General features: G+C 38.1%; 2 protein-coding genes across 3 annotated transcripts in view; one reads left to right on the top strand and one right to left on the bottom strand.

Annotated features, from left to right (window-relative positions):
• The window catches only part of LOC113071650 (CD209 antigen-like protein C), a 291,989-nt gene that overhangs the window by 33,170 nt on the left and 232,839 nt on the right, over positions 1 to 25,980 (bottom strand). The window lies entirely within an intron of this gene.
• LOC113071653 (aerolysin-like protein) lies at positions 6,781 to 11,617 on the top strand. Its single transcript, XM_026244959.1, has 4 exons — positions 6,781 to 6,886; positions 7,334 to 7,394; positions 10,828 to 10,922; positions 11,029 to 11,617. Exons 2-4 carry the CDS (start codon positions 7,364 to 7,366, stop codon positions 11,350 to 11,352), a joined length of 450 nt encoding a protein of 149 aa, XP_026100744.1. The 5' UTR covers positions 6,781 to 6,886; positions 7,334 to 7,363; the 3' UTR covers positions 11,353 to 11,617.

Genomic DNA, 25,980 nt, shown 5'->3' with positions numbered 1-25,980 from the left:
TAGACTTATTTATGCAGCAATGGCTTTACATCTTGATAAAAAACTATGTAAAGAAATTGACAAAATATTGATTGATTTCATTTGGAAAAATAAAATACATTACATGAAGAAGACAGTTATTATGAATTCATATGAGAATGGTGGCTTAAATGTTTTGGACTTTGCTACATTGAATAATACATGTAAGGTTAAGTGGCTTAAACAAATTGTTAAAAATCTTAATTCCATTTGGTGTTGTATTCCCTCCCATATTCTATCAAAACTGGGTGGTATTCATTTTTTTCTTAGCTGTAATTATAATATTGATAAAATACCAGCAAAACTAGCTGAATTTCACCGTCAGGCCTTTTTATCATGGTCTTTGATCCACAAGCACAATTATTCTCCTCATAGGTAATATATATGGAACAATAAGGATATAATATATAAACACAAATCGCTTTATCAGAAACGCTGGTTTGATAATGGCATCATATTGGTGGATCAGTTATTTAATTTGAATAGTTTTCTTTTAATTTATGGTGAGTTTTTGGCACAGTATAAGATTCCTGTTACACCAGGGGACTATGCCAAAGTTTTTGGGGCTATTTCTCCTGAAGTTTGTATGTTATTTAGACATCAGACAAGAATCAACATCCAACAATGGTCTCTGCCTAATGTAATGAGCTCTTATATAGGTAACATCTGTTTTTCTTTTAAATCACACAACAGTTCCATAAGAGCTTTATTTCTACAAGATATTGTGTCTTTGCCTTACGTTAATTCATATTGGAATCGCCTAACAGACAATATTGATTGGAAAATGGTTTGGTTAATACCTAATAAATATTTGATTACAAACAAGGTTAAGGAAGTATCATTCAAAATTATACACAGGATTTACCCAGCCAAAAATTATTTGGTAAAATTCAAATCTGATATCGATATTAGTTGCTCTTTTTGTGTTAGTTGCCCTGAAACTGTGGTACATTTGTTTTGGCATTGCCCTTTTGAAAAACTATTTTGGCAAAATCTATGTGATTTTATTGTGCAGAATATTGATCATCATTTTGTTTTGTTATGGAAATATGTATTATTTGGTATGTTGGAAAACAGCAAAGAAAACGTTTACATGATCAATCTTATTGTTTTCCATGCAAAATTTCATATTCACAAATGTAAGTTCTCATGCAAAAAACCTTGTTTTATTTCTTTTAGGAAGGAAATGGAGCATTATATTGATACTATACGATTTTCATTGAAACAAAAAGCAATTAAAACAGTGAAAGTTTGTAAAACAGTGAAAGTTTGTAAAAAAAAAAAAAAAAAAGCAAGGTCAGGCAAGGTTCAAATATAGACGAAGAGATACATTTTGATATTAAATTATATTTTCCAAATTAATTCTGGACATTAAGGTTTTTATTTATTTTTATTTTTTATTTTTTAGAAGAACTGGTTTAATAAAGATAATTTAAGTGTAGGTAAATATATTATTCTGACACAGATTTCAGAAGGTGGCGGCAACCAGACACTGTGTGCCAACTGCCATAAAACATATTTATACTTAATGTTGTCCATATATGCGAGAAACCAATACTATACTGTAATATATGCAGATATATGGTATTATATATGGAGGAACTCAAATATTTTCTTCACATGTTTGGACACATAAATGTTCATATCTGTGGCGGGCTTATATTGTGTTCTCAGATAAGTCAAATATATGTATACATATATGTTTCAGGCATATATTGTGTTCTCAGATAAGTCAAATATATGTATACATATATGTTTCAGGCATATATTGTGTTCTCAGATAAGTCAAATATATGTATAGATATATGTTGAACATATATTGTGTTCTCAGATAAGTCAAATATATGTATACATATATGTTGCAGGCATATATTGTGTTCTCAGATAAGTGAAATATATGTATAGATATATGTTGCAGCCATATATTGTGTTCTCAGATAAGTGAAATATATGTATACATATATGTTGCAGCCATATATTGTGTTCTCAGATAAGTCAAATATATGTATACATATATGTCATGCTATTTAAAATATAAGTACATATATGGCCATATATTACATTTTTGTATGGGAAACTTGAAATTAAATACTATTAAACTAACTTTAAAATCTCAAGGAGTTTATAAGTTAAAAAGGGTAAAATGTCACAGTGCACGTTAAATAGCCTAAACGAACTTGTTTTAACAATATTATTAGAACTAACAATATAATAAGATTTTTTTTAAATGAACAATTCCTGTATAAAATGGGACAGCAACCTTTATATCAAACATTTTTAAATCGTCCACAGCTGAGCATTGCGAGAGGCGGATCTGCTCCAGAGCACGCGAAGTGAATGTCATTTTCAGAAGCAATAAAAAACAACTACTCTAGATTAGGCCCATGCAGGCAGTTCTGAAGTATATAATACTTATAATTACTGTTAACCCAGAGCAACAAATCTTAACAGATTAATCGCCTGTTTTCATTTACTGCATGTTTTCTTTATTTATTTATTTTTAAACACGCTAAGAAATAAATTAAGTTTGTGAGTCCTGTACAGGTTGCATTTTAACGGATTAATCACCTATTTTCATTTGCTGCATTTTTATTTTATTTTCGATATTATATTATGATTCATGTATAACTTGCATTTTATTACATGTAGAAATAATAACTGCTGGCCTAATAATGTTATAATGTACCAACAGGATATTTTTAATTCCCTTCACTTTACAACAAATCCTTTAAATGTAGCAAATATATCAGAACAAAACAAGAATGAAAAATATATAATTCTAATGGATAAATATAATTGCAGTATATAATAATATAGGCTTAGCTATGAACAAACAAATAATAATAATTTAAAGCTAAGCATAAGGTAAGGTTGGGCTTTCTCTGTCTCTAACTCGGGAGAAATCCATTTCCATATTCATGATGTTGCCCATTTGAAGTTTAACTACTATTCATGAGGTAAAATAGGCTTTGTAGTTCACGTGTGTTTCAGTATCGATGGAAAAAAAATCATAATTAACAATATGTCATAAAGTGGACCGCTGCTTGTGCCGAATGTAACGTTGAACCTTTTTCCAGTGAATATGTGCACGAGGCTTCAGTGCGATCAAACAGATAATACTAAATTTTTGGTCACACATAAGGCATACTTAAAAAATGCAAAGTGTTAGTAGTTTTAAAAAAATCAAGAATTATAAAATAGTTAATACTAATTATTGCTAAATGCTGGACCGTTCCCATTTCACTCTGCATATGGAACCTGAAGATTTTTTTTAAACCAAGAATGAACCGAAATGAAAATGAAATGAAAACATTTAGCTTTTTATCCGTATATATATATATATATATATATATATATAGGCCTTATATTTATTTACTGTTTAATAACAATAGCATGCATATGATCCTTTGTGTAAAGGTCTTCTTTTAATTTTTGATGAGTAAACTGTAGCCTAAGACTATCCTACGTTTTGAAATTAACTCACTGTAAATGTTTTAATATTTTTTTTAAGATTTTACAATGTTATATCATAATGTTAATGTTGTTTAACTTACTCCTTTTATCTCATTTTACAATTACATTCATTTCACAATTCGTCCCTTTGCGCCACCTGTATATATAATATACTATTTAGTTTAAGTTATAGTTCAAGTTAATAATGTTTTGCTGAGTAAAATAACAATATATATGGTTGTTTATTCCATTCACCTTATATTTAATTTATTTTTATTTTTTTCCAATTATTACAGCACAGCTGGCCTGTGTCAAAATGCTAGGAATCTAAAGAAATTAAAGGCGAAGAAGTCTTTTTGTTTGTTATCTGGCTCGGCTTGGTGTTCATCTTCAGTTCTCTCTTCACAGCAGTTCAGTCAGTGTACTGTTTGAGTAAATGAATTACTCCGGGATATTGGTTTGTTTGAACTCCGAGGGAGTGTCAGCCACATTAAAAAAGTTAACAGCTTAAGTCATTTGTGGATTAATGCGTATTAGAGATGCAAACAGTTTAAAACGATTCAGTTCGGTTTGGTGAAGTGGTTCAAAAAGATCCGGTAACATCGAATGTTATAATAGTATAGGTAACGTCGTTCGCGAACCGGATATCACAAACTGCTTTGTTTTGAACTCTCTCTCACAACAGACACGGAGGAGAACACAATGCTGAAAAAAGTCGTAGTTTTTGCTATTTTTGGACCAAAATGTATTTTCGATGCTAACTGACCCTCTGATGTCACATGGACTACTTTGATGATGTTTTTCTTACCTTTCTGGACATGGACAGTGTACCGTACACACAGCTTCAATGGAGGGACTGAGAGCTCTCGGACTAAATCGAAAATATCTTAAACTGTGTTCTGAATTATAAACTCCTGTTGTAACAGAGCTTATGGTCTACAATAATCCATAAGGAAATGAAAAAATTCTGGGATTTTGTTGAAGGAACCAGATGCAAAAATATGGGATATATCCTTGTGACACTATTCTATAATTCTACAATATATAGCACTGACAATATTGTTCTTATGGACCAGCGACTGCATAGTTTTAAGACTTTAAATTTTAATGTAAAGTATATAAAGCCACCGCAGGGCAGAGACGTTAACTGCAAGTCAGTCGCATGTTAAAATCATTCGCGAAACGGCAAAAGGGACGGATTGCGCACCAAATGTAATTGTAAAATGTTGGTTTGTAAACGGAGATGAAAGGACGAAGTAAAACAAAATTATAATATAACATTGTAACATCCTTAACCATTTGAAAATTTACAGTGAGTTCATTTCAAAACGTAGGATAGTCTTAGGCTACAGTCTAAGCCTTCACACAAAGGCATATATATATACCCGATTCCCCAAAAAGTTGAGACACAGCACAAATTGTGAATAAAAACAGAGTGCAGTGATGTGGAAGTTTCAAATTGTGATATTTTATTCAGAATACAACATCGATGACATATCAAAATGTTTAAACTGAGTGGCATCAACACATCTCAAAAAATTCAGACAAAGCCATGTTTACCACTGTGTGTATCCCCTCTTCTTTTTATAACAGTCTGCAAACGTCAGAGGACTGAGGAGACGAGTCGCTTAAGTTTAGGAATAGGAATGTTGTCCCATTCTTGTCGAATACAGGCTTCTAGTTGCTCAACTGTCTTAGGTCTTCTTTGTCACATCTTCCTCTTTATGATGCACCAAATGTTTTCTATGGGTGAAAGATCTGGACTGCAGGCTCGCCATTTCAGTACCTCGATCCTTCTACACAGCCATGATGTTGTAATTGATGCAGTATGTGGTCTGGCATTGTCATGATGGAAATGCAAGGTCTTCCCTGAAAGAGACGACGTCTGGATGGGAGCATATGTTGTTCTAGAACTTGGATATATATTTCAGCATTGATGGATGATAACTCCTTCTGATATTGCTCCACTATTTTTCGCCTCAGCATCGGGGGAACTGGTGATCCTCTGCCCATCTTGATTTTTAAGAGACACTGCCACTCCGAGAGGCTCTTTTTATACCCAATCATGTTGCCAATTAACCTAATAAATTGCAAATTGGTCCTCCAGCTGTTCCTTATATGTACATTTAACTTTTCCGGCCTCTTATTGCTACCTGTCACAACTTTTGTGGAATGTGTAGCTCTCATTAAATCCAAAATGAACCAATATTTGGCATGACATTTCAAAATGTCTCACTTTCAACATTTGATATGTTATTTATATTCTATTGTGAATAGAATATAAGTTTATGAGATGTGTAAATTATTCCATTCCTTTTTTGTACAGTGTCCCAACTCTTTTTGAATTGGGTTTGTACACAAATAAGTGTCTAGAGTCATGAAATTATTGTCTATTCATGTCTATTCATCAGCTATATTTTTGTCCTGTTTTATGTTCAAGGCTTTTTTTATGCATGCCACTAATCACTTTTCATAACAGTCAATATAAGTTAAACAAGCCAGCACTGACAATAAATATTAGAAGGGAGTAATTACATATTGGGGTGTTATAATATTATACTACATTTCCATTAATTAATTTATGATAATATAATCATATTAGATAACATATTAACCAATTTCAATTCATTTAAATTAATAAAGTAGCCTATAGACAATAATTATTCACCACACTGCATGATGCAATGGCAAATTCAAGCATCTAATTAAAATCAACCACCTTCACCTAATTAATTATTAATTGGTTTAGTTTGAATAAATAATTTTCATTTTTTATTTGAATAAGAGAACACCAATAAACTTAGGCTAATATCAAATAGTGTTTCTAATACATTTCTGCATCCATAAATGACCTTCTTTTTTCTCATTTTTCATTCAGTTAGTGAAAGGCTTGCTTAGGAATGTGTACAATGTTAAAACATAAGCGGCAAGAAAATGACAGCACGGAAATACATTCATTATTTAGCAGGTAAATATGACCCGCTGGCGCTTATAGGTATAAACGTCTTTTGATCTGGTCTTATCTAAACAATTTTTAACAACGGGATGGTAAATTACACAATTTTAGTCAATGATTGGGAGACTGGAATGTTTCACTGGAAATCTGTTACGTACATTCGAAAAACAGATTCTAGTGTAAACAGTGACATAAATCAGAACGCAGGAAGGAGTGGGTGAGGCTGAGAGTTTTATGGATGATCACCCTCTTATTGGGCAATATGCCATCAAATTACATGTATATTTCTGTGGAAGTTTTCCTTCCAGAGAAAAAGCTTTTATAAATAATTTCCTGATATCAGTAGGCTACTATAAATAGGCTATGAGTAAAGAAATCCAGTGTGCTTCAGACTTCAGTCGAAGACATTTCCAGTCAGCTTCACTTCTTAATATACCACAGACTCTGCATAAACTCCAGGTGAGACGTGACTTACAATGACATAGACAGGTAGTGTGTTATTAGATTAGATTTAACTTTATTTTCATTGCAAATGTAAGGTACAAGGCAATGGTATGCACTAAGACAACTAATAACCTGTTGTTGGTTTAAATGCCAGCAGCATTGCAGGGGCACCATCAGAATGCATTAGGTAAAATACATATCTTAAAACTAATCAGATGCAAATGTAATGTAGAAATTGTTAAATGGATAGTTAATGGATAGTTTTCAGTAAAGCATTCAGTGAAGGAAAAATTTTACTGGATTTTGCCTGAATTAATACTCTTAATGTTTGTGTATTTATTTGATTTGAACTACCTTTTTAGAAAACTTGATTTTTAACGAGAATTTTAGAAAGATAAAATTACTACAAGATTTACAATTAAAAAATATTTTCTCTTTATACTTGATTTTTTTTTTCTACAGACTACAGACAAGGCATTATAGACAACTGAGATGGCAAACCAAGGAAGACATCTCTGTCCTGGTATGTGTGATTTAAAAAAAAAAATTGTTTCCTTTTTTATCCAGTTGTGAATCCAAAAATAATTATGGTAACGTTATAATACATTTAATCAATAAATCAGCAACAAACATTATATGTTTTACAGTTTTACAGAACATTACATAATGATTACAAATCGTTTGTTCATGTACATTTATATATTTTATAAAAGAAATATTCAAATGATTTTATCAGAATTGATACATTGATTAACAGCTTAAATTGATTTATACACACCAGAGATGAGCAGTTGAGTTAGTGACTCGTACTTGAGTCGCTTCTTTATTTGAACTACTGGAATTCTATAACTACTAGAGTGGCCATAGCAGTCATTCTGACCATTCATACTAGATTGAACTGAATGCCATTTTTTGTCATATCATATTTACATTCAAAGCTTCTTTTGAGTTTTTACAATGAAGCTTTAAATGTCTGTCATATTTTATGAAGTCATCACCTTAAAAAATAAGATTTTTTTTGTAATATTGAATTGTGCAAGAGCTACGTAGACCACTCTGAATGTGCGTGTCTCGCTTTGTGTCCAGCAAGTAGGAGAGCAAAAGTTATTCACAGCAGTAAAAATATTGTATTTGAAAGTCTAAATGCCAAAAAATATGAACTGAAGCAGAATATTTCTGTAGATAAAACATGTTGTGATTTTTGGAAATTATTACATTTTGTTAAACTTGTTTACGTTGTATTTTACAACGCTCTAGAGTTAAATTAAATGTTTGGATTAGATGAACTGGAAACGATTCTATGCAGTCATCACTGGAATCATGATCCATGAACAAATGGATCTGTTATAATAGTATAGGTAATAATAAACATCGTCACTGTCATTAAAACAAGCCTTATTAGTTTGTTTTATTTCACAATATCAGTCTTGTCGGGGCTAAAATCAGCCTGTATGCATTAGCTATAGCATTACACTAGCTTAAAAATAATAATAGCCATTAATATTTAATGACAGCAGTTGTTGTATTTTAGGTATCCACCCAGCTTTTTTTAAAAATAGGAATTTTATCTTAGCAATAGAATATAAAAACAACTACAACAAAAGTTGCTAGACAACAGTGACATGCATCTTCAACCACAGGAAAAAGTTGCTAAATTATAAATTATATGCCGTCTGAAACAAGACCTTTCTGATCTACATCTAGCATTAATAATATATAGGCCTAATTATGATTTGGGAAAACTAGGATGGCTTGGGATGGAACTTAAACTTTGAATTTGTTAGTTATCTTTATTTTCTGCTCAAGATGATAACTTTTTTTTTATTGTCGCATTTCTGAATATTCCGCTCTATTCACTCATTCAGTGGGGTCGCTCACTCAAACCAGAATGGACTGCTGGTTTCGAAAATATGTATAATAAAAAAAATAAAGGCTGCCTCCAACTAATTTTTTTTTTCCATTCATGGGCAATTCACCCCTTTATATTGAAAGTAAAAAGTGACGTGACATTTGTGCTCTGCATTTAACCCATCCAAAGTGCACACACACAGAGCAGTGATAACACACACACAGAGCAGTGATAACACACACACACTGTGAACACACACCCAGAGCAGTGGGCAGCCATTTATGCTGCGGCGCCCGGGGAGCCCGGGGTGGTATTGAAGGTGGAGAGAGAACTGTACAACTGATAGTGCCGGCGCCTCATTACATTGTCTGCTATATATTTTCTTCTTATTTATTGCAATTGATGTGATGAGTTAGGGCAATTGATTGATAAAATATTGAGATACAATTTATACAGAACAAACATCTTTTAAAAAGAGTTTTCTATAAAACAAAACTTAATGAAGTCGTAAAAATCATGTTTTAAAAAAAAAACAGCGCCGTTGCTCCCCGGTCTTCACCTTTTCTCTTGCCGCCTCCATCTCTTCCTACAGACTGAGCTCGTCCGTCATCTCTGAACCAGTTATTCAGCCAATAAAGTGTAGGCCTGTGTATTTAAAAATGGTGTCTAGTACTATATAAATTACAAAGGTTTAATTAGCATTTTTATTTCAAACGACCCGACCGACCGCGACACGAATATCATTAAAAATATTTTTGGATGACTCGTAACCACGGGTGACTGCAGACACTCGCTCATTTTGGATCAACCCGCGCATCACTGCTAGATAGTGCTTTTAAAGGGTCAGTTTACTTAAAAATGAGAACTAACCAGTGTTTTACTCACCCTCAAGCCACCCTAGATGTGTTTGACTTTCCTCTTTCAGATAAATCCCATCAGAGTTATATTACAAATTGTTGTGGCCCCTTTAAGCCTTTCACTGGGGGTAAGCAGGTGTTGGCTGTCAACAGTTCAGAAGATGTGAAATAAAGTACTAGTGATGTCCGTTTTGTGAATGGATTATTCGATTTAACCAGTTCTTCTTAGTTAACCTGTTGAACCAGTTCACCAAATCGAACTGAATCGTTTGAAATGGTTCTCGTCTCCAATACGCATTAATCCACAAATGACTTAAGCTGTTCACTTGTTTAATGTGGCTGACACTCCCTCTGAGATAAAACAAACCAATATCCCGGAGTAATTCATTTACTCAAACAGTACACTGGCTGAACTGCTGTGAAGAGAGAACTGAAGATGAACACCGAGCCAAGACAGATAATGAAAGAAACATTGACTCGTTCACGAGTCAAGAACCGGTTGCATTGGTTTTCTGATCACCAGTACACTGAACAGAGAACAGTTTCTGTCAGACGCGTCCGATTCGAGAACCGAGGAGCTGATGATACTGTGCATGTGTGATTCAGTGTGAAGCAGACTGACTCACAGAGCGTCTGAACTTAACTGATTCTTTTGATGATTGATTCTGAACTGATTCTGTGCTAATGTTATGAGCGCGGGTAAACGAAGGCTTGGATGAAGGGCAATCTGGCGAAACGTAAGTTCATTTAGTAACATATACATCGCAATGGATTATGTATAGTAAGTGGATCATGGTTTCTGCGCTGATGACACCTAAAAACTTAATTGTAAGCTTTTCATGATTATGAGGTTTTTAACTGACTAAAGTTATGCTTACTGTCTTTATATATTTGAATGTTTGATAGACTTGACACTATTACGTCATCACCAATGATGTCATTACATCGAGCGTGAAAGAACCGGTGAACTGTTCATTGAATGAACTGTTCACCGAAAGAACCGGTTCGCGGAAAAGAACCAAACTTCCCATCACTATAAAGTATGCACATCTGTAATAAAACATGCCTCACACAGCTCTGGGGGGTATGGGATTGGGATAAAAGTCAGGTGCAGTTGTGAGTCCTGCTAATAAGGAAGTCAATCACTGAATGTCACTGTCACTCTCATTAATAATTGAACTGTGTGTGAATTCTACTGTATTTAGTCCTTTAAAGAGGACTGACCATTCTCTTAATTTCTATCTCACCAGAAACTGTGATTGTGGGTGGGACGGGAGGTGATGATTTCTCCTTTAAGTCTGCCTCCTACGTCACCATTAAGAAGGTCAACGTTACTTACAGTGAGGTGTGTTTTGGTTTCATTCTATTGTAGCATATTTATTCCTACAATTTTTTAACATTTTCAATTCTTTTTTATTTGTTTGTTGTTGTTGTTGTTTTTTGCCTTTTAGACAGCACTGACCTCAATCCAGGTGATTTTCAACTGTGGCCACATGATTAAAGTGGGTAACTTAACAGGATCGCAGAGTCAAGAAATTAAGTTTGATGACTATGACAAAATTACTTATGCAAAACTGTGGCCAAATATAACTGGTAACAGATGTGGGGGGTTTGAGTTTGTGGTTGCAAAAAGCAATGGAGTCACGACAACATTATCTGTGAAGTGTAAGCAACTGGGTCAGCCTGTGTGTTTGGATGTGAAGTCTGGAAAGATTAATGGCATTACAGGCAGAAGTGGAGATGAAATCGATGCTCTGGGCTTCTACTTCATTTAGTCTACAGCTATGCATGCTTACAGGTTGCTGACAGCATCCAAAATATCTGCACAGCAATCTTATAATCATATACATTTATCAGATAATATACACATCAGATTTAATGACTAAATGTGAAGTATCAGATTTGAATCAATCAATATTACTTTAAAAATTTCTACTATTAATTAATAAATTTCAGGCTCTTGTATCCATACTCGGCAAAAAAATAAATATAAATAAATTAAAGCTGCAAGCAGCATTTACCGGGGTTCAAGCAGTTTAGGCCTCTGGGGTGGTCTCGGCCAACCAGGATGTATGGATGACATTTAAACACATCCAAAAGACAGACACACACACTGAAATTAAATGATTAAACTAGTTTTTAAGAGTTTAGATGTCATTTAGGTTTCACTGTAATCATAATGTGGCAAAATTGTAAAAACTGATGTGTCTGTATGAACAAAATAGAAAATGTTGACTAAATGAGATTTCAAATGTTGTAACAGTGGTTTTTTATTGTTTTGGCATGAATTCATAAAACCTTTCAACATTACTGTTTAAGTTAGCTGAATGAGCCCATTAGTGGTTTTCCGCTTCCATCTAGTGGTTATAAATGGCAATTTCTCATACATCACTGTGTTAAACCAATATAACTGTTGACCTATCTCCTCTTAAATTTTGCATGCTTGTTAAGAATGAAATTATGCATTATTTTACACAGTTTTGATAATTTGTAGGCTTTCTGTTTGTATTAATAGGCCTTTGTGTACACTATGTAAAGAACATATAATAAAATTACTGGTTTATAGTTGTCCAAATGCAATTGTTCAACCATTTTTTTTATAATTATTGACCTTCAGAGTCTAGAGAATTGTACCTCAGTGGTTTTATTGATTTTCAGCTAAAACCCTTGTAATAGTTTGCAAAAGTAACATTTTAAAATTATCTTGAAAATTTAATTAACAGTTTTATTAACAACATTTGTCCCAGAGGTAAAGTTGTTCAGAATGAGATCTATCATATGATATGAAGATCTAGTGTTTGTGTGAATATATGAGCATTTTCAAACAATCTGAGGCCATTTACCATATAAATTGTGTTTTTGAGACCTTTTTCACTGTTATAGCGCCACCTATGGTCCGATCTCCATTAAACTTTGCGTGCCTGTTCAGAGTAACCTGTCACATGTTTTCACCAAGTTTTGTAAAGTTTTCAGTTTTCATCTAGGTTTTATAGGCTTTTGGGTATTTTGGCCACACCCCTTTTCCAAATTACCCTGTCAAAGGTAACCAAAAGACCAATTTAAATTTTTTCTTGATAATTATTGATCTGGAGAGTCTAGAGAATATCACTGCAGTGGTTTGATTCCAATCGGGCTAAAAACCTAGGGCTAGTTTGCAAAAGTAGGTTTTTATCATATTCTTGAATAATTAATGAACGATTTGTCTGAAATCTTTGCTCCCTGAGGCAAAGTTGTTCACAAAGAGGAGATCTATCATATAATATTAAGATCTAGTGTTTGTTTGAATGTATGAACATGTTCTACAATTTGTGATCATTTTCAATTGAAAATTTGTGTTTTTGAGGCTTTTTCAACTGTTATAGCGCCACCTATGGACCGATCTACATAGAACTTTGCATACTTGTTAAGAGTCATCAGTCACATGTTTAATCCAAGTTTCAGAATATTTTGACTTTTTGTTTTGGTTTTATAGGCTTTGGGGGTATGTTTGGCCACACCCCTTTTCTAAATGACCGCTTTAAAGCTAACCAAAGTACAAAATTCTAATTCAAATTTTTTTTGATAATTGTTGATTTAGAGAGTCCACAGAATATTACTGCAGTGGTTTGGTTCTGATTGGGCAAAAAACCTAGGACTAGTTCGCAAAAGTTGCTTTTTAACATATTTGTGAATAACAATTGAACGATTTGATTGACAGCAATGGTTCTTGAGGCAAAGTTGTGCATTATGAGGAGATCTATCAAATGATATGCATATTGTGTTGATATGTGAAACAACAAGTGATTACAGGGCCATAAAACGCGTTTCATTACGATCAACTTCCGTTAACCCTTTCAAATAGGTGCTTAAAATTGTTTGGCCAATGGCGGCCATATTTTTTGAGATATGCAAATGTCCTCATAGGTACTTGTGCCCCTTTAGCCCAAGACACTGCATACCAATTTTCAAGTCGATCGAGCCAACGTTGCCTAGTTATAGCCATTTATGTGTTTTTTTCTATCTTATAGCGCCCCCAAGTGACAGATGTGCGCAATTTTTTTATTTGACCACAGATTGAGCTCAGACATATGTGTACCAAGTTTGGTGAAGATATCTCATTCTGTTCAAGAGTTATAGCTAAAATAAAATTTGGCTAATGTTAGCATAGTGTTACATGGAGGGGTTGGGATGAACTCAGATGCAGACAGGATGTACCAAACACAGGATTTATTAAATACAAAAGGGGAAAACAAAACCCACGAGGGGGAAAACAACGACTCGGGCTGAGACTAAATGATTTAACAAGACTTGGTCAACACGATAAACAAAGACTCTTAACACAAAAACACTAACTTCAGATACACAAACACAGGACTCACAACATCTTCTTCTAGGATACAGAAACATACAGAGACACTCACGATATGGAAAACAATCACATATGTGGAACAATGAACCGACAAAAGACAGAGCACACTAGGGGATCTAAATAGGGGAACTAATTAAGACACAACAGGTGGCACAGATAAGGCAATCACGACAAGACTAGGATAACAAGGGGGGCGGGGCAAGGGAACGAGACAACACAAGCACATGGCCCAAAGACAAGGCCATGTGCTTGTACACAAAACACGGGTCTGTCATGATCCTGCCTCAAGACTAGAGAAAAGTCAGGACATGAAGGCAGAATCATGACACATAGATGCTTTTTGGCGTACTGTTTCGCGTAAGAATCGAAATTTAATAGTTTTTTTTGATAATATTGATATTGAGTGTCCAGAGAATATTTCTGCAGTGGTTTGGTTCCGATTGGTTGAAAATACTAGGACTAGTTTGCAAAAGTAGGTTTGAGAGTTTTTTTTACGGAAAAACGGTGCGCGTAGAGTAAAAAAAGGCGTGCACAATTTTGTTCGTACTAACCCAAGGATAACAACGATGTATAGTTTTTGAGTCTATGTCAAGCGGTTTACGATCTGTAGCCAAAAATGTCTCTTAAAATTTGGCTTTTTGCACTGTAGCGCCCCCGTTAGGCTGATTGGGTCGAGACTCTGTATATGACAAGAAGATCTGACAATCTGACCAAATTTCAGCTTTCTAGGCCTTACGGTGTGGGCTGCACGATCAGTTTCAGTGGAGAATCATAGTAATAATTAAAGCTGCAAGCAGCATTTATCAGGGTTCAAACAGTTAAGGCCTTTAAGGCATTTAACCCTCTTGGCGCCACGGTCTAGTTTACTTGTTTTTTACGGTCTAGTGCACTGAATAAAACGGCCGATTTTGTCAAATAGGGTGTCAAATTTCATGCAACCTCCCCTGCACCAGATAGCAGACATGTAATACTTCATCTCTGACTCAAAAAAACGTCATGTTCCTATACAAAATCTTCGAGCTAGAGCGCATTGAATCAGTGTGAAAAAAGCGGAGCTAGTGTGAGAGTGAGCCATTTTATCAGATCAATATTGTCAACGTCAGCGAGTATTGGCATTAGATTATTATTATTATCATTATTATTATTGTTATCTAATGGCATCAATAAAGCTTCAATAAACTCGCAATGAAGTGTTGGGACTTCTATTCGCGGACACTGATTCTGAAGGGGAATATCTGCATTCAGAAGATGACGGTGATACTGAAAGTGAAAGTTGGCCCTACACCAAGCACAAACGGTGAATCCTTTGCCCAATGTAAATGGACCTTTGCCAAATGTCAGAGGTGTGAACAATGTTTGCAGGGGTCGGAGTGTTCATTGCGAAATTAGCAGGCGTGTTATTGTTGCGGGGACGAGGCGGGAGATTTTTTTCTGCGCTAGACATGTATATTTGTCTTCTGACCACACCTCTCCGCAATCGCGGCGGCGGTATTGTAGTGGAGACTTTGTCTAATGCCACTGGGTATGTTAGACGAGGTCGAAGTATTCATAGAGCAGTTAGGAGGCACTGACAGTAGTCCAAGCTGTGCACACTCGGCGCGTGCGCGAGGCAGATCTGGCCGCACTGCTCGTAGCAGAAGCAGAGGCGATGTGACACGGGTCAGAGCTTTTGAACTAAACAGGTCTTGTCTACTTGTGTTTGTGTGTCATATGAATAATATATATGTACCCCATACATGGAATCAGAGTGCCTGCTGCATGTAGTAAACTGAAAATCCCAACCGCTACATGCATTTGGTTTGTAGCAATGATTTACACAGTTTGTTTACTACTTACTATTTACCTGAGCATTCAGTATTGTGCAATATAGCACACAGAAGGTGAGGGACATTTTGGGGGGGAAAGAAGTGCTGCATTTTATCATTTAAACGTGACTTTTCATGAAAATTATATAATTCAAGATGGCCATCCCATATGACGTCATAATATGCAAATTAGATGGGAAAATAAAATTCCTACATAAGCATTGGGTCATCCTTAGTATTTTTATAATTGACAGAAATTCTCTATCTTTTATAAATCTTAATTTCAAAAGGCTATATCTTAAAATGTCAAAATCGAAGGTTTTAGGAAAAAACCTCTGGCACCATTTACAGCCAATACAGGCAGTTTACCATGGGATATATATAGTTTTAAAGCTTTTTAACAGTTATAGCATCACCTATGGTCAGATCTCCATAAAATTGTTTACTGTGACCTCAAATTGAACCCATACGCATGTGTACTGAGTTTGGTGAAGATATCTTATTTACTTATTGAGTTTTAGTAAAATAGGCTCCTCCCACAACAATTTACCACATTCTAGTATTATTTACTATGATTCTAGCATGATTTGCCATATTCTAGCAGGATTTACTATGATATACTACATTCTAGTATGATTTACCATTGTTTACTGTGATTCTAGCATGGTTTACCATAGTTTATCATAGTTTACCATGATTTATTATAGTTTACCATGATTTATCCTGTTCTAGTGTAACGAGGTTAAAATGGTTTTATTTCACAAGATTTTTCTGTTATTATACATTTAAGGCTGTTTTACTATTATTGAAACAAGTGTTTATATTCATTAAATTCATTAAAAAAAGGGTCTGTAAAGAGGTGATGGTTCGACCGCCCCCCCCCCCCCCCCCTTCCTCTTTACAACAAAGTGGTTCGGTCCAGGCAGCTATATCTGCTGTATTAATCTTTGAGCGGTCTTTTCTGCCTTTCTCCCGAACTGAGGTATGCTGTATTCTATGCTACCGATTAGTTGTTAGCATTGGTTGAAAACAAGTCACACACACGATGTTTAAGTTGTTTTTATTTATTTTATTCACAATATATTGGGAATGTTATGTTTTTTGGCAGTGTCACTGTGTAATTGAGCTGAAGCTGGCGTGACGGCCTGTAAAACAAAATATATTCTCTTATGCAGGTATGCATTGACAAAACCCTATTTTTGTCTTCCTTTTTTTCTGCCTTTCTCCCGAACTGAGTGTGTAATTGAGCTGAAGCTGGCGTGACGGCCTGTAAAACAAAATATATTCTCTTATGCAGACCCAATCTGGTGCTCTCCTGTCTTTTTTTGCACTGAATGAACAACACAACGCAGACAGAAGAAGACGGTTACACTGGGGTCGTGACCCGTTCGATTGTTCAGCGGCTGCCGAACTCCCGAGGTTGCTGCACGGAGATTAGAAGACGTCGGATCTCACTTTTTTCCTGCTTCATCGTGGGGACGCGCGGAATGCTGCACGGAGATTAGATGACGTCAGATCGCTCCGTTTTTCCGTTTCATTGAGGGGACGCACAGACTGCTGGTACAGAGGTTAAGAAGACGTCGGACTTTGCCGTTTTACAGTTCACCGAGGAGACGCATGAACTAAGCTTACAGTATTTTTGAACCAGCAAGTTTAAGAGGTATCAAATAGATAAAGATTTGATTTAGGTTTAATGTTTTGAGTGATTTAATCAGCTTATTAGAGGGGTAAAATCAAAAGTGCTGATTAATTTATTCAGCTGTGGAAAAAAAAATATATTTTTGTGTTTTTATTTTTATTTTATTTATAAGTATGGTAATTCATGATGAATTATAACAAAGATACCAGTGATTTTGGTGGCTATCATTTGGGGAGAGGTAGAGGGGTTTTGCCATTTAGTGTTCCGTGTACTCCTGGGAAGTTGAATAGCACTGATTATGATGCTAACAGAGTACACTTTTCTACTCCAGTGTCCCACGATATACCACCACTGGAAATGAGTTTATCAGAACCTACTGTAGTACTATCTAATGAACAGGTAAAACAGCTGAGCTCCGATATCAGTCAGTCGATTAAAGCCAGCTTGTTTTCTAGCAGTCAGTTACCTGCATCAACTTCGTTTAATGACTGCCAGAGGTGCTCACAAGTGAATCCGTGTGGTACCACCATCATTGATGCTTCGAAGATGAACCTTGTACTGAAAAGTAGTAGAGAGCCACCATACTTCCGTGGTGACAGCTCAGATAAGTGTTCAGTCTTTGAATGGGAAGAGTTGATGAGAGCTTACCTTGAAAAGGGGAGCTATTCGGGTCTAGAGTGCATTGATGAAATCATAAACAAATTGATGGGCCGTGCAAGGGATGTCATTCAGATATGGTTGCACAATAGTGCCTCAGTCTCAAGGACTGGTAAGATAAGATAAGATAAGATTCAACTTTATTGTCATTATGCAGAGTACAAGTACAGAGCTAATGAAATGCAGTTAGCATCTAACCAGAAGTGCAAGAATATAGTGTTATATATATACATAAAAGTGCAGAGTAAGTAAAGCTTATGATATACAGAATGTACAGTGGAGTTGCTATATACAATATTGATCAGAGTATATACAGAATATAAATATTAATGTAATGTAGGGATTGTATGTACATTATGAACAGAGCAAAGAATGATTATATATACATTATGAATAGCAGGAACTTGAGAACAGTAATAATAAATACAGTTGAATGAGTGTGCAAAAGTATTGTTTAACAATTATATGCAAAATAACAGTAGTGCAATTATATTTTTTGTAGAATAGTTTACTGTGCTTGTACAGTAACAGCTTTAGACAGTTTATAGTGTAATGGATTTAACCATGTGCAGTCTGTGCAAAATATGAGTAGTGCAATACATGTATGTAAAGTACTGTGACCAGTGCAGTAAAAGAGCAGGTGCAGGTTAGATTGGTGGTGTGGCGTTCAGGAGTGTCACAGCCTCAGGAAAGAAGCTCTTCCTGAGCCTACTTGTTCGAGAGCGTAGGCTTCTGTAACGCCTCCCGGATGGAAGGAGGGTGAAAAGTCCATGGTTTGGGTGAGAGACATCCTTGATGATGTTTCTTGCCCTGCCCAGACAGCGCTTCTGGTAAATGTTCTCGATGGATGTTAACTGGGTGCCGGTGATCCGTTGAGCAGTTTTCACCACCCGCTGGAGTGCTTTGCGGTCAGATGCGGAGCAATTGCTGTACCACACTGAGATGCAGTTTGTGAGTATGCTCTCAATGGTACAGCGGTAGAATTCAGAAAGGATCCTAGGACTGAGGTGAACTTTTTTAAGGCTCCGTAAGAAGTAAAGGCGCTGCTGAGCCTTTTTGACCAGGGTGGAGGTGTTTAGGGACCAGGTGAGATCATCTGAGATGTGGATGCCAAGGAACTTGAAACTCGACACACGCTCCACTACAGCTCCGTTGATGTAGATGGGTGTGTGTGCATGATTCCTAGTCCGCCTGAAGTCCACAATGATCTCCTTAGTCTTCTGGGTGTTCAGTTCCAGGTTGTTGGTGGCACACCACTCAGCCAGGTGCTGCACCTCATCCCTGTAGGCTGACTCGTCGTCATCCTTGATCAGACCTACCACCGTGGTGTCATCTGCGAATTTGATTATGGTGTTGGAGCCATAAACAGGAACACAGTCATTGGTGAATAGGGAGTACAGGAGAGGGCTAAGTACGCAGCCTTGTGGCACTCCAGTGTTCAGGGTTATGATGGAGGAGGAGAGGTTATCTAACTTAACAGACTGAGGTCTGTTAGTCAGAAAATCTAGAATCCAATTGCAGATGGGTGTGCTGATTCCAAGATGGCTGAGCTTGGAGATCAGCTTGGAGGGGATTACTGTATTAAATGCAGAACTGAAATCTATGAACAGCATTCTCACGTGTGTGTTCTGACTGTCCAGGTGGGTGAGGGCAGAGTGAAGTGCCGTTGAGATGGCGTCCTCTGTTGACCTATTGTTGCGATAGGCAAATTGGAAAGGGTCTAATGTAGCAGGGAGACAGGATTTTAAGTGGGATGCGACCAGTTTCTCAAAGCACTTGGCAATGATGGGGGTGAGTGCAACAGGACGGAAGTCGTTAGGGACCGAGGCAGTGGAATGCTTCGGTACAGGCACGATGGTGGAGGTTTTGAAGCAAGTGGGGACAGTTGTTTGGGCCAGGGACAGATTGAAAATGTCTGTGAAGACCTCAGCCAGCTGCTCCGCACAGGCTTTAAGCACACGACCAGGTATTCCGTCAGGGCCAGCTGCTTTCCGTCCATTCACTTTACGCAGAGTGGAGTAAACATCTGATGTGGAGAGTGTGAGAGGCAGTTCACTGGGTTGATGCTCAGTTTTGAGTGAGATCTCCTTATTATTTTTATCAAAGCGAGCATAAAAGTGATTGAGCTCGTCTGGGAGGGAGGCAGAGCTGGAGGGGGGCACAGAGTTAGGTGGTTTGTAATCGGTGATAGATTGTATGCCTTGCCACATACGCCGGGGGTCTGAAGAATTGAAGTGTTCTTCAATCCTTTGTTTATGTGTGAGTTTGGCCTGGCAGATACCCTTCCTCAGGTTGGCTCTGGCTGAGCTGTAAGCCTCCTGGTCTCCAGACCTGAAGGCTGCATCTCTTGCTTTGAGCAGGAGGCGAACCTCTCTGTTCATCCAGGGCTTCTGATTGGGGAAAATTTTTATTTTTTTGAGTGTGGTCACTCTGCTTACACATCTGTTGATGTGCTCCAGGACAGAATTTGTGTAAGTGTCAATGTTAATCTGAGAGTTTATGGTGGCCTGGGCAGCAAACTCACTCCAGTCTGTGTGCTGGAACTGATGTTGAAGAGTGGAGTCTGCACCTTCCAGCCAGATTTTAACAGTCCTTATTGTAGGTTTCACACATTTGATGACCGAGGTATACTTGGGGAGCAGGAACAAAGAGAGGTGGTCTGACTGACCCAGATGGGGGAGGGGTGTGACTTTGTAGGCATCAGTCACATTAGTATAAACGTGGTCCAGTGTTTTATGTCCCCTTGTAGTGCAGGAGACATTTTGATGAAATTTAGGGAGAAAACATCTTAAAGTGCAGTGATTGAAGTCCCCAGCAACAATAAAGGCTCCATCCGGGTGCAGGGTTTGTAATTTGCTAATAGCAGCACAAAGTTCTTTCATAGCCACGTTAGCATTAGCGTCCGGAGGTACATAAACTGCAGCTGCAACAATGCAAGTAAATTCACGTGGTAGATAGAATGGCCTGCACTTGATAATCAGGAACTCCAGATCAGCAGAGCAGTAGGTATCAACAATGACAGAGTCTTTACACCATGATTTGTTAACATAAATGCATACTCCACCACCTTTGTTTTTACCAGAGGTTGCTGCTACTCTGTCAGCCCTGAAGAAAGAGCGTCCATCCATATGTACCACGCTGTTTGGGACATCGTTGCAGAGCCATGTTTCAGTGAAAAACATAACATTACAGTCCATAAGCCATTTCTGTGTGAGGGTCCAGATCTTTAGTTCATCCATCTTGTTCATCAGAGACCGTACATTGGCAAGGAAGATGCTGGGCAGAGCTGGTCGATGTGGATTTAGCCTTAGCTTAGCACGCAGCCCTCCACGCTTTCCTCGTCTTTGTTTACGGTCTCGACGCCGACGCCGAGAACTTCCGGTCGGTGATGTAGATATGGTGTTCCGCATCCTCAAACAGCACTTTGGGGGTGTGATATCCACAGGTCTTCCTATGGCTGATTTTTATGCTACGACACCATATCAAAATGAAGGTCCTTTTGATTATTGGATCAGATTAAACAAAGCCGCTGACCTAGCTGAACAGCATCTTAAAAGTGAGGGCAGAACATTGCAACACCGGGACATGGAGCTTGCAGTTATGTTCATACGTAATTGTCCCGATAAAGGTCTTTCCATGATGTTCTTGAGCAAACCACAGCGTGAGTGGACCGCTGCAGAGGTGCAGGACCGCTTAGATGAATTTGTAAGAGACCGCAAAGTGTACGAGTGTCAGTTCTCACAACAAACCGTTAGCCCTGTCATTCCTGATGTAGGTGGTACACCACCTGGTAGAACCCAAGTCCCAGTTGAGCCTGATAACCCAACATGTGAAGGTAACACAATGGATAGGATACTAAATATGCTGGAAAAAGCATTGACATGTAATGCACAGTCCTCCAAAGCAGTCGTGCATCGTAAACCGAATGTTAAGAGACCGCAGGTGTGTAGGGTCTGTCAGAGTCTTGACCACAGCACAGTTGCCCACTGTAGATTGCACAAATTGTGTTTCACTTGTTATCTTCCTGGACATACACGTGACATGTGTGAGATGTCTGCTTCACAGGTTAGACCGAACAGCTCGACTGCTGCGGTCGATGGTCACAGTCAGAGGCCCCCTCAGGGAAACTATTGAGCCTACATCTGGAGGAGGGCGATGGTAGGCACATGAATTCAACCTCCTTTGACAGTGATGACATTGAGTCTGTATATGCTTTCGTTTGTGAAAATGTCCCAAAGTCTAGCAAAGTAATCTTGCAAAACACCATGAGAACACCTCAAAATGAAAGTTTATTCTACACTAATATTTTAGTGCAGGATAAAGTTGAGTTGAAAGGAATGTTGGATACTGGGTCAATGGCGACTACCATCAGTGCTGCTGTAATACCCATGTTAAAACAAGCAGGTGTGTTTACAGACGACATGCTTGTCCCAGCGGATATTTTTGTAAAGAGAGACTTGTTGATTTGATTGGGGCCTATGAGTCTGTCTTCTCGAGAAATCATCTAGATTGTGGTGAGGCGCAGGATTTCTGCCATCGTATTAGACTGACAGATGACCGACCATTCAGGTTACCATATCGTAGAATATCGCCTGCTCATTATCACAAATTGAAAGAGACCTTGGATGAAATGGAAAAAAAAGACATAATTCGTAAATCTTGTAGTGAATTTGCCTCTCCCTTGGTTCTCGTGTGGAAAAAGAATGGCGATCTACGAATTTGCACCGACTTCAGATGGCTTAATGCCAGAACTGTTAAAGATGCCCATCCGCTTCCACATCAGAGCGACGTCCTGGCTGCGTTGGGGGGAAACATGTTCTTTAGTACAATGGACTTGACAGCTGGCTATTACAACATACCTCTACATGAGTTTGACAGGAAGTATACTGCGTTTTCGTCACCATTAGGATTGCACGAATACAATCGTCTCCCACAGGGTCTGTGTAATAGCCCAGCCACGTTTATGCGAATGATGCTTACCATATTCGGTGACCAGAACTTTTTAAGTCTTCTGTGTTACCTTGATGATTTGTTGGTATTTGCGAAGTCTGAAGAAGAGGGCTTAGCCCGTTTGGAAATGGTATTTCAGCGTCTGAAGGAGCATAATTTGAAACTTTCACCTTCAAAATGCCTGTTTTTGAGGCGCTCAGTTAAATTTCTAGGTCATGTTATTTCCCAACATGGAATTTCGAGGGATCCGGGTAAAGTAGAAGCTATAGTCAAGGTTGAAGAGGCTGATTTGATGGAGTTAGATGGTGTCACTCCATCTCCTTCCAAAATATGTTCCTTTTTAGGGATGGTTATCTACTACCAGCATTTTATTGAAAACTGTTCTGTACTGGCTAAACCCTTGTTTGCTCTGACGGGTGGTCAGAAAAGGCCTCGGCATTCGAAAAGTAGGAAAAAGCCTTCGCTGTCCCGCAAACTTGTCCCAGATGATTGGACCCAGGAGTGTAAACAGGCATTTCAGAATCTTAAGGCAGCACTCGTTGAGGAAGTACTTTTGGCTCACCCTGACTTTAGTAAGCCGTTCATTTTATCCGTTGATGCGTCTACATCTGGACTTGGTGCAGTATTGTCGCAAGTTCAACACAACAGTGAGAGAGCACAACCTATAGCTTTTGCCAGCAAGTCTCTAAATCACGCTCAGGCAAAATATCCAGCACATCGCCTTGAATTTTTCGCAATGAAATGGGCAATTTGTCATAAATTTAGCCATTGGTTGCGTGGTCACAGGTTCACTGTGTGGACCGACAACAATCCCTTGAAGTACATACTGACCAAGCCCAGATTGGATGCCTGCGAGCAGCGTTGGGTGGCGCAGTTGGCACCGTTTGACTTCGACATCCAGTATATTCCAGGCCCTAGAAATGTGGTGGCTGATGCCCTCAGCAGAGAGCCTTTTGTGCAGTCAAAAATTTTGCACAGACTTACTAGAGCTCCTTATTCCACCCTTCTTAAGCAGGCAGACAATTTCAAAACGGATGAAGTTCAGAATATGTTTCGGCTCTCGGCGGAGCTTCCTGAGATGAGGGGTGTGACTGCTCAGATTGGCACTGTGGACACTAATGTGAAAGCTGTGTGTACTACAGGAAGTGTACATGTGTGCAGTGATGAGGTTTCTGCTGTTATGAGGACACATCAGCATTGGGAAGACGCTGGTACTATAAGAGCTATTTCACATGTGCAGTACTTGGAATCTCTTGTCGCAGTGGGGCAGAACCCGGTTCCCGTTTTCACTCATGATGTACTTCTTACCAAACAAGTCAATGATGGTGTTGTGGGTTGTGTCAAGTTTTTCATTGACCGCGGTCGTCGCCCCTCTAGGCGCGAAAAAGTTCATGAATCACGTGGAATGTTAAGGATATTGAGACAGTGGGGTAAACTGACCACACGCCTGGGAATAGTGTATCGTGTGTCCAAGCACCCAGTGACCAAACAGAAGGTTTACCAATATGTTGTGCCGGAATCGCTCCGAATGGCAGTATTGAAAGGCATTCATGATGACGCGGGCCATCAGGGTCAGCAGCGCTCATTGGGGTTGGCCAGACAGAGGTTTTATTGGGATACAATGGAGAAAGATGTCAAGGATTACGTACACTACTGTAAGAGATGCATTGTGAGTAAAGCCCCAGAGCCTGAGGCTAGGGCCCCATTGGTTTCCATTACCACTTCGTCGCCACTCGAATTAGTCTGTATAGACTTTTGGTCAGCTGAAGACCACAATAATAAGTCTATTGACGTTTTAGTAGTCACTGACCATTTCACGAAGTTGGCATGTGCATATCCTTGTGCTAATCAATCTGCGAAGACAGTGGCACGGGTTCTTTGGAATAACTTCTTTTGCGTGTATGGTTTTCCAGTTAGCATTCACTCTGACCAGGGCGCCAATTTTGAGAGTCTATTGATTGCAGAGCTGTGTCAGTTGGCTGGTATTGACAAAACGCACACCACACCGTACCATCCAATGGGCAATGGCCAGGTGGAACGAATGAACCGTACTCTTGGTAACATGATCCGTGCACTGCCCCCCAGATCTAAAGTCAGATGGCCACAAATGTTGAACACCTTGACTTTTGCATATAATTGTACAGTTCACTAAACTACAGGTTTTTCACCTTTTTTTCTCATGTACGGCCGTACTCCGAGACTACCCGTTGACCTGATGTTTGAACCTGTACTTTTGAGTGGAGAAACAGTTGACATTGATAAGTATGTGCAGTCACTCAAGCGAGACCTCTGTGAAGCTATGAAGCTTGCACAGTCCCATTCAGAAAAACAACAAAACAAACAAGCAGAAATGTATAACAAAAGGTGTAAAGGACAGTCAATTGACATTGGGCAAAGAGTTTTATTAGCCAACAAAGGCGAAAGAGGTAAAAAGAAACTGGCAGATCGTTGGGAGAGTACAGTTTATGTAGTGATTGACAAAAATTCCTTAATGAACACGTACAAACTCCGAAGCCTTTTGGGCGTTGTTAAAACTGTTCATAGGAATCTGATTATGCCGGTTGACTTTCTGCCTTTGCTTGATGCAGGCGCTGTCGAGGAACAGTTATCCAGTATGAGTGGTGATGAACCTGAGGACTCTAGTTTTGAGCAGCTTGCAGAAGAAAGGACTACTCAGTGGGTAGCTGACCACTCCAGCAGGTCTGGTGGTTTTGTCGCACATAGAGATGAAGTGGATGAGCAGAATGTGATGTGTGAGGAAACTGTTCACGAAAGTGATGATGTAGAATTTGAGGGGGAGTTGGTAACTTCTGCTACCAGTGACTGTGATGTTACGGTTACTGGTGTTGATTTCCATGTGGGCAATGATAAACGCGGTTGTGACCACTCTGAATTAAGGAATGGGAATCAGGATGATTCAGCAACAAGTGTCAATTTGAGTGAGGAGAATGTCACTGAGAGTAAGGCAGTTCACGAAGAAAGCCTGGTTAATGAGCATCCCCCC

Source organism: Carassius auratus, unplaced genomic scaffold (assembly GCF_003368295.1).
Source record: "Carassius auratus strain Wakin unplaced genomic scaffold, ASM336829v1 scaf_tig00007763, whole genome shotgun sequence".
In the NCBI taxonomy this organism is placed as follows: domain Eukaryota; kingdom Metazoa; phylum Chordata; class Actinopteri; order Cypriniformes; family Cyprinidae; genus Carassius; species Carassius auratus.
The sequence above is the reverse complement of the archived record's forward strand: the minus strand, read 5'-3'. Positions and strand labels throughout refer to the sequence as shown.